This window comes from Microchirus variegatus (genome assembly GCF_963457635.1).
Source record: "Microchirus variegatus genome assembly, chromosome: 8".
In the NCBI taxonomy this organism is placed as follows: domain Eukaryota; kingdom Metazoa; phylum Chordata; class Actinopteri; order Pleuronectiformes; family Soleidae; genus Microchirus; species Microchirus variegatus.
Genome location: NC_139809.1, coordinates 585,232 through 595,242, shown reverse-complemented (window position 1 = coordinate 595,242; position 10,011 = coordinate 585,232). Strand labels below are relative to the sequence as shown.

General features: G+C 39.1%; 1 protein-coding gene across 1 annotated transcript; it reads left to right on the top strand.

Annotated features, from left to right (window-relative positions):
- Positions 1–595: 595 nt before the first annotated feature.
- Positions 596–9,564, top strand: cracr2aa (calcium release activated channel regulator 2Aa; the record flags this gene model as incomplete). Its single annotated transcript, XM_083894000.1, has 17 exons — positions 596–688; positions 2,732–2,843; positions 2,937–3,126; positions 4,378–4,524; positions 4,776–4,866; positions 4,994–5,089; positions 5,597–5,784; positions 6,065–6,136; positions 6,266–6,311; positions 6,449–6,537; positions 6,624–6,978; positions 7,080–7,212; positions 7,468–7,549; positions 7,819–7,933; positions 8,140–8,241; positions 8,449–8,525; positions 9,477–9,564. 17 exons carry the CDS (start codon positions 596–598, stop codon positions 9,562–9,564), a joined length of 2,076 nt encoding a protein of 691 aa, XP_083750126.1.
- Positions 9,565–10,011: the final 447 nt, after the last annotated feature.

Genomic DNA, 10,011 nt, shown 5'->3' with positions numbered 1-10,011 from the left:
AAGCAGCTTTGGTGGAGGTTTGCACTCTTGAGTGCTTTTTCTAGTATTTATATTGAATCTGCAATTCAGTTTTTAAATTGGATTTATAATGTGTGTGAAAAGGTCACAGAAATATGACATTTATATATTCTTCTATATTCTTCAAGTGTATATTGACTTATTTATATGCTTTATTAACACATAACCTGTTTTAGATGCAGCTCAAACATCTAAAATAAAGTTACTAATGGACAAATTAGATAGTTATTCTAAACTGAAGTCTCTGCTTCTGTCTATCTCCTAGGTATCATCGACTAATTAAAGAGGTGGTTGCTAAGAGATGACAGCCTGTGACATTGGTGAAAGCTTCTGATGTACAGCAACCTGAAGCTCTGTGGGATCTCTTTTCTCCACACCTCTGTCTGTACATCACCCATCACTCATGTGACGGACGCAGGAGTCACTCTCGTATCAACAGACTCGCACAAACACCATGGAAGCTTTCGCTCGTGCTCCTTGTGCCAGCAACGATGCCACGACCAGCACTGTGGCCCGAACTGTATGGCAAAGACATGGAGTTGGCAATGAAGAGGGGAAATGCGAGAAGAACGGGGACATGGGACAAAACACAATCGTGGAGAAAACCCATGAGTTCTTCCAGATGTGTGACATCGAGAACAAGGGCTTCATCACCCGCCGTGACATGCAGGTGAGGCTGATTATCCAAGGTTGATAACTGTGTTGATTTATCAAGTTATTAGTAATAGTTTGAGGACTGTTGTGTTTGAGTGATTCAGATCGTTTTTGATTTTAAGTTGGCATAATTAATAGAAACTCAGAGATGCTAACATTAATAAATTGTGTTGCTACCTCATTAACAAAGTATCAGCAATGATTTTATATAGCACCATGTTCATATTTTCTAAACATTTTTACCAATTTTAATTTACTCATCCAGGATCAGCATAGGATGCAGGGGTGGTTTGTGAGCTCATTAAGGATTCTGAGCAGGGCATGAATAGAACATGTGCAACTTATTCAAAGCAATAGAAAAGAGCCATGCAGAAGCTTTGTCACGCTACCGTGCAGATTCATGTGTCCTTCAGATATTCATCACTACCATGGCCGATCCTTTGATGAAGCACTTGTGAGCGCTCATTGAGAGGAGCATAAATACAGGGGGGGAGTGTATGTGTGTGTGTGTGTGTGTGTGTGGGGAGGGGGGGGGTGTTCTTTGATCTTGTGTTAATACTACTAATACTAAAGAATTGGAAATTAGGTGGTGAATAGCAGAGTGGCCCACTGGACTGTAGAGTGTATTATGTGTTTAAAAGTAGCACGTACAGTATTACCGTTAGTTATTTCCTACACTTTCAGTAAATCAGCCAAAGCTTGGAGAGGAGATGCAGGTGAACTGTTCTCATTTTTCATGCAGTATTTTCCGTCAAAACATTTCTTCAGTATAGTTGCTTATTTATTATTGAACATAAATAAATAAATCATACATTGTACACAGTCCATATGTCCCCCCCACAGTCACTCTCTCGAACCCCACAGAAAAGAAAAAAAGTAACGGACAAAACCAAACAAATAAACAAAATCCTCACACGTAGACAGACTTATATTATATATCACGTGCCGCTCAACAGACCTTTGGCTGTATTAGTTTTATACAAACGTGAACTGTTGTCGGGCAAATATAATTAATGTGACACCGTGAATCCTAATTTGTCAAACATACTGTTGTTGTACTAATAAATATTTATTAAGTGAAATACAGTTGTGCTTGACTTCAATTAAGTAAGTAAAAAGAAAAATGTTCCAGCATAATGAACTAGCCTATCAAATCATATGTGTTTGAGGTCATACAGTTCATAGTTATGATGAATATCATGAATGAAACTATGTAGTTTTAGTCTCTACTCTGGCAGGGAACACTGAAGAGTGAAGTAAAAGTACATGTAGAATGTCCACAAATATTTAAATGTAAAAATCCAGGTCTAAAATATAAGGAGCAGGTCAACAAGTGATGTTGAAGTACATTTCCTGACCGTTCACAAACAAGCTTTACTACTCTGCTGTTTGCCCACATGAGGGTTATGTTTTCCCCAGATAACAGTTTACAAGACCAGCTGATACTCTCTCACACTGATGCTATTATTTCCCTGTATCTGACTTGGATTGTATGGGTGGCATCAGTCATCATTCACAGCAGAGTAAACACAACATAAAAACCTAAAAGCTGGTTTACAGAGGTGTGGTAGTGTTGGCTGTTCTTGTGCATTGTCCAGCAGTTACCTTTACTTAAGGAGCAGCTGTCACTCCTCTAGTGCAATCTCTGTGTAGCTTCTATAAATCTTCAGTAAGGACAACATGTTTCCCAGTGGAGCAGAACAGATCTCGGTCGTTATGTTAAACATTAAACTCTAATGTCAATTTCTTAAGCAGTGTGTTGTGAGGAGGACATAGTGGATGCACTGTACATGTAAACAGTTTTAAGATTAGAAAGTGGTGATTTGAATATACCCAACTTCATGGCTTATCAAAGCTAATTTACACTCATTAGTGTTAAAAGTATACAGAGGAATGCCACCAGCTGCTTGGTAGCACGTAATCACAACTGCACAAATGACTGTCCTTGTAACTCTCAAGTACCAGTCGTACAGTCCTTAGTCGTTATAGCTACAGTGTAGTTAATGTTCTTGTGGATTTGCTCTTGCCAATAGCAGCTGTGTTGTGTCTTGTTTAACAGAGGCTGAGCGGCGAGCTGCCTCTCAGTGCAGAGGAGCTGGAGAACGTATTTGATACCCTTGATTCTGACGGCAATGGATACCTTACCCTCAATGAGTTCTCCTCAGGCTTTTGTACGTTTTTAAGACACATTTCTGCCGCTAACTATGCCCCCGCTGTCATCACTGATGTTTTGTTTGTGTGCCTGGGCTTTTGATGTTTTTTAGGTGCGTTTTTATCTGGCCAGAAGGTTTCTGTAGAGGAAGACATGGCAGACAAGAAACATGCCAAGAGCCCACCTGAGGTCCTGTACCAGACCCACTGGGAGGAGAGTCTGGAAAAAGAAGATGAGGATGAAGAGGAGAAACACTTCAGCATGCTAATGGGAAGCCTTGGAGCCAACAACATATTTGAAGAGTGAGTACTGTCTGTGTCTGTGTCTGTGTCTGTGTCTACGTCATATCTTTGCACTTTGTCAACATTTCCCTTTGAGCCTACACTATATTTTAAGCCTGAGACTATCATCAGCTGTACAAACTCTACAAGAGTTTCCACACTGAGACAGAGCTGCCCATGTGCTTTCTCTGTGTGTTTGTTTTCATTTTCAAATCTGTTCCATTGTTAATTATTGAAAAAAAAAATATATATATATATACATTTTAAATATAAGGAATCTTAAGTTCTGGAAAGCAGTTAAAAATCCTCCACAAACCATCACCACTAACCTTGTCTGCATTGGTTTTTCAAACAGTTACCATTAGTTTACTTTAGTCGAGGTCAATTTAGGTCTCGCTTTACTCGTTTGAAAGATAATGACAGCATATGAAATGCATGAGCAGACTCACCTTTAACCAACAACTCAAACTCAATAAAAGTAAACAACAGTGGAGGTGGATGCTTGACTGTCACATCCTATCAGTTTCTGCTCACCCAAGTTTGAGATGACATTTCAAATCACTTTGTGCAGCACTAACTGATATTGATGGGGCCAGACTTTGAGTATTTGTTATTGAAGAAAAATCTCGTACAAATTTCCCTCTACCTAATTATAGCGCAGAGCTAAGTTACTTTGTCTCTTGCGCAAACACAATTCCATATTATATATGATATATCTAATATATTCCTTATTATATCTTAATGCTTATCATTTAAATCATTGTTCATTTCCAGTAAATGTTCTGTATTTAGCACCTTAACACCTGTTCACTCACTGTCATACAGCGCATGTACTGTATGTGCAACACGCTTTTTATCACACATCTTTCATAGCCATTCACACGCTGCTGTCAGGGGCTATGTGGGGTTAAGAGTCTTGCTCAAGGACACATTGGCATGTAGACTAGTGGAGCTGGGAATCAAACATGCAGCCTTCCAATTGGTTGCACATCCAGTGATCAAAATGACCACTTTATTATATTTTGCTGTTGTAAAATAATAAGGTTTTTCAAGGTAAAGAACATTAATTTATTTGAAATTCATTATAATCTGGTGCTTGCAAAGATGCTGTGCTAGAATTTCCTCCCATGCCTTTATTATATTTCTATTTTTATTCAAAAAAAGGGGATATTGAATTTCTGGTGAAACACTGTGACATAGACTGAATATTTCAGAGGAGAAATTTACAGAGTGCACTTCATTACCACTGCTCCTTCATTCAATCCCTTGCAGTCCAGCAGAGGTGCGCAGTTTGTGGGCCCAGCTGCGCCGTGATGAACCTCATCTTTTATCTAATTTTGAGGACTTCTTGGCCCGAGTGTCATCCCAGATCAAAGAGGCTAACCAGGAGAAGAAGGAGATGGAGAGTGCTCTCATAAGGTCAGACTGGGGCATCTTTGTTTATTTGGTTATTATGTTTCAGACTTTCAAAGGTTATCAGAGGCTAATTAATTGCCTTGTGAAAGGGGTATAGAAAATGAGTGAAGTGGTTCTGTTCGGATATGATTAAAATACGGTGTTTTAATGGTCCGTGAATGATGGTGTTAAGCGGCTGATTCATTTACTTACAGCATGAGTTGAGGTAACTACTATACAAACCATATTAACCCATGTTATTCTTACCCGTACAGAAAAGCAGCAACACATGATGATGAGATCCAACGCTTGTATGAAGAAATGGAGCAGCAAATAAAAAATGAAAAAGATAAAATTGTGCTGCAGGTACAAAACCTATTAGTCAAGGTTCTCTTAGTTGTAATTTCTCTGAAGTAGTGCACGTAGTGTACATGTCCTTCCTTCTCACATGTTTTGAGTCCTTCCTCTCTCTCTTTTATTCCTGCCCTTGAAGGACTATGAGCGTTTTTTGTCTCTGAGTCAAGACCTGGAGCTGCAGCTGTCCAGCAAAGAGAAAGAGCTGGAACAACTTTCCCAGAAACAGAGAAGGGTGAGTGAGATCCATCAGTGTGAATCCCTCCACAGTGCACTGTGCAGTTTAGACTATGAGAGAGATGTTGCCTCGGGTGTCCCATGGGGAAATAATCTGTAAAAGAAGCAATGGCACATAAAACAAGAAAAAGCGAATAAAGCTATTTAGTAATGCTCCATCATCAACATTCCTTTTCAAATGTCATTGATAAATATGTAAAACTCACATGCTGAAGCACTTAGTATTTACAATTCAAAACACGTTTGACTGTTTACTCCACTGTTTACAATGTTTAGCTTTAATATGTATTACTATTTAATAAACTTAATCTGTTCGGTACAGTCCATATCTTGTGAGAGCTCAGATTATTATTGCAGCAGTATATCAGTATATATGCACACAGTTGACACAGTCAGGTATTCTGTGATTCTACATTACTGCTATGTTTGCTTTTCCAGCCTATGGGAAGGGGTTGAGCCGGATGCTGTACATTTGCTCATTTGTTATTTGTCTATGTCTTTTCAGTTGGAGCGTCAGTGCAACGACCTTCACAGCGAACAACATGTGACCAAGGTGGAGAACGTGAAGCTGAAGCAGACAAACGATGAGTTGGCACAGGAGCTGGAGAACACCAGCCAAGAGCTGAGCTTGGCACAGGAACAGCTGAGTCTGATGCAGGAACAGTCCTCAAGGCTTCACCAAGAAAAGGAAATGTGAGTTTGTTCATAGTCGATCTTTGTCGATATGTCTGATTATGTGGTTTTTAAATTGGACCAGGATGTGAAAGTTGTCGCTACATTTGCAGCATTGAAACATAACAGTGTAACACATACTTTACACAATACACAAGTCCTATTAACTAAACAGCTGAAAGCTTATTTTGAGTTGTTCTGAAAGTGGCTAAGTTGTCGTCCTTTTGGTATTGGAACTGGTATGTTGCATTTATTTGGTCTGGGTTATATTCCTCCAACTTATTGTATTTGTTCAATGCAGGGACATTTACAGACTGACTGAGGGACTTCAGCGAGAGCGATCAAGCCTCCTCAAACAACTGGACCTGTTGAGGTATGATCAGCAGAATCTAAAACATGAATTACTCTAATGCGTTTATTTTATACAGCAAACGCATCTTAACTTTGTATGTTATGAATCTCTCCACGTCTTCAGCATCTTTTATTTCCTTTTTGAATCTAGGGAAATGAACAAACATTTAAGGGACGAAAGGGACATATGTTATCAGGTATGTGCCATAAATTACAGAAAAAAAAAAAATTCCACTGACTGACTGCAAACCATTTGTCCTACTTTAAAGATTAGAGGAATATAGAAAGTCTGAAACCTTTATCTTAACTTTAGCTTCATTTTGTATTTCTTCAGAATCCAAACGATTGTAAAACAACACCAAGTATGAAGCAGAGGCCTTTATACAGTGTTGTGAAACAAATGAACACAAATGTCTTCAAAAGGTAAAAGATCAAGTCGTATGTTAGATAAAACTTACTGCAGTGTTTTTGTGGCTTTAATGGATTGTGTTGTATGTGCTTTGCATCAGCAGCAGCGATGAGGAGGAGCTGACCCCCAGCTCTGTGAGGCAGAACAAAGCTAATGGCTCGTACCAACCCTCCTGCCCGGCGCAGAGAAGAGGACACCTCCAGAGAATTATCTCCATTGAAGAAGACCATCTCCCACACTTGCTCCACAATGACTGTCAAGTTCAAACTGCCGTTCGGGAGTGTAGTGAAGGAGAGGAAGCCTCCGACTGTGAGGAGAACATAGACTTGGTGATGAGTGATATTTACCCACGTTCATCTTCTGAACAACCGCAGCAGTCAAGTGAGAATGTGGAGGACAGGGAAACACCCATTTCTCCAAGGGTTCAGCCTGTTGGTAAAGAGACCAGTGTCAGTGTAAGTTGATATTCTGTTTCTGTGAAAGTGCATCCTTACCATCCTTACCCTGTGGTTACAGTGTCTGCTCCCACAATTCCTCTCTTTCTTTTTTTTAGCAGGAGGAAATTGGTCCCTCACCTCCTGACCGCCTCTTCAAGATCGTTCTAGTGGGAAACTCTAATGTAGGAAAGACGTCGCTCCTTCGACGATTTTGTGATGACAGTTTTCGTGCCGGCACATCTGCCACTGTGGGTATGTACTTCACACTGCTCAAACACAACATGACTACTGTCAGTTTCTGTGTCTCTGTGGTTAACCTTAGACTCTGTGTGTGTTAAGATAAAAATAGAATCGTTTTTTTGTTTTTGTTTCCTGTCTTATTTCTTTCAGTAATCCACAGATTAACAATGATATTTTTGTATTTATTTTGATGTTTGTATTTCTATTTTGTATTGTATTTTTGTGCCATATGTAATGTTTGATCACATACATAGTTTTTCTGTGCAGGTGTAGACTTCAGTGTTAAGACAATAACAGTGGACAACAGCCAGGTGGCACTGCAGTTGTGGGATACAGCAGGACAGGAAAGGTGTGATACATTACGATACTGGACAAAAACGTCCTTATAATGACCTTCGCTTAAAATTTAAGTGAAGGTCATTATAAGGACTTATTTATTTAATAAGTTATTTAATAACTTCTGTGTGTTGTGGTTTTTAGATGAGTGAGTGTATCACTGATGTCACTGTATGATGCAAGATTTGACATTGGATTCTTACACGCTCCAAAAAGCCAAACATATTTTTTTTTTGAAGCAGTGAAAACATCATTTCCATGTCTTTTCTCCTCTTCCTGCAGGTATCGAAGCATCACCAAGCAATTTTTCCGCAAGGCTGATGGCGTGGTTGTGATGTACGATGTTACATCAGAGCAGAGCTTCACTGCTGTCAGACAGTGGCTGACAAGTGTTAAGGTACATTTTGAACAGAAATACCCCAAGCAGAAAATGATAATACTATTATTATTTTGACTCCTTAAATATAATGTTGAATTACACTTCGAATATTAGCTTCTGTGATTTTGTTAACAGTGTTTCTTTTCATTGCAGAATGATTTTTCCAGTCCTTATAAATCAAGGTGGACTCTCTTATGACGATGTGTACTTTTCTTCTGTTATAGGAGGGGGCAGGTGAGGACATCCCTATTATGCTTTTGGGAAACAAAACAGACAAGGACACTGAGAGACAAGTTCAGAGAGCACTTGGTGAAAGACTTGCCAAGGTCTGTTTGTCTGCTTTTATTCAATTTATTCAGTTAATTCTTTACCACAGTCTGGAAGAATGAATATTTTGTTGATGTTGCTCATGGGGAAATGTTTTTATTCTCCTACTCCGTGGTGCACTGTAGTTTCTCAGGAGACAAACATTATATTTCTGTCTCAAGAACAATTCTTTTAACAGTCAGCGTCATCATTTGGCACTTTTTCAGGACTGCCAGATGAATTTCTATGAGTGCAGTGCATGCTCTGGACACAACGTGGTGGAGTCCATGGTCCATTTAGCCAGGTGAGCGTGTGGCTGAGTGGTGTGTGAGTTCATGCTGAAAAATGCTAAATGCTCTATATTTATATAGCTCTTTTCTCTTCTTGAGGACCACTCAAAGCTGTTTTACACTACAAGTGTGCCATTGGCACTGGTTAAGTGTCTTAACCAGTGCCAAGGACACACCAGCATGTAGATTAGTTGAATCAGTAACTGAACCCACAAACTACAAGTTGAATGTAGCAATAACAGGATTATTTCATAGTGCTCTTGCACTTCAAGAAGCAGTTTGTTCACGTTCACATTTTAAGTGATTGGAAGTGGAAAATCACAGTAATATTTTAGATTTATTTGAATATATTTGAAATAAGTGCAGTAACTTTGGGGTAACACAAAATGTCCACTTCACTTTAGTGTTTAAGAAGAGCAAGACTAATTCAGACAGAATGAGTCTGTGACACAGGATTATCCATTATTTCTAACTGTCTCTTTGCAGCTTCAGCTTCATTTATTTATTAACTTCACTCCCTGACCAAGTTTTTCTTTTCCCCATAAGTCACAGTGTATTCCTGTGTTTTTAGTTGCATTCGCCCACTCAGCTGTTTTTACAAGTGTGACTGACTGACGCTACTCCCCCTCTCTCTCACTCTCTCTGTGCAGTGTCACTGATCATCAGCTGATGACCGACTCCCTTCTTTCCTCCCTCTCTGTCTCTGTTAGAACAGTGCCGTCACACACGTGTTAATGCTGACAGACCTTTATTTAATATATATTAATGTCAGTATAGATGCCAGTAATCTACTGTCAGTAATTCTGCATGGAAGAACCAAACAAGCATTACTGTCAGGAGCATGACATGACATTTAGCTACATAGCAACAAAACAAATGAAAGCAGTGAGCAACTTCTGAAGTTGCATTCATCAGTAAACTTCCATGTGCACAGATCAAGAGTAATCTGTCTCTTTTTTTCTCAGAGCCCTGAAGGAACAAGAGGACAAAGACAAGGAGAAGACTGTGGAGCTGCTCAGCAGTCCTTTGGAACAGAAGAGATCCTGCTGCTGACAGATAAACAGTAAACGCACACAGTGACACTACCCTACACTGCTATGATACACAGTGTGTTAGTATGTATGTCAACAGGAAACATGATTTTAAATCCAGGCACAAATGCTTTCCACTTTTCTCTTCAGTCTTTTTAATAATCTGGTTAAACCCAACACCTAAAGTTCCGTCATGTGTCACGGATGTTATTGCACTGTTATAGTCATGTACTATATATGATTCCTTGGGTAGTAGTTGCAGCTGAAACCCCAAAATGTACTTTAACTGAGTTATAGTAAAATAATATTTTTAATAACAATATAGGGAATGTTCCTTTGAGAGTAAAATATGAACAAAACAATATATTTTTGTTATTTAAAGACAAGTTATTTCCTCTGAGCAAAAATCTAATTTTTATTCCTCCTCCAAAGGCCTTTTATCTGTGACATGGACATTTTACTTTACATC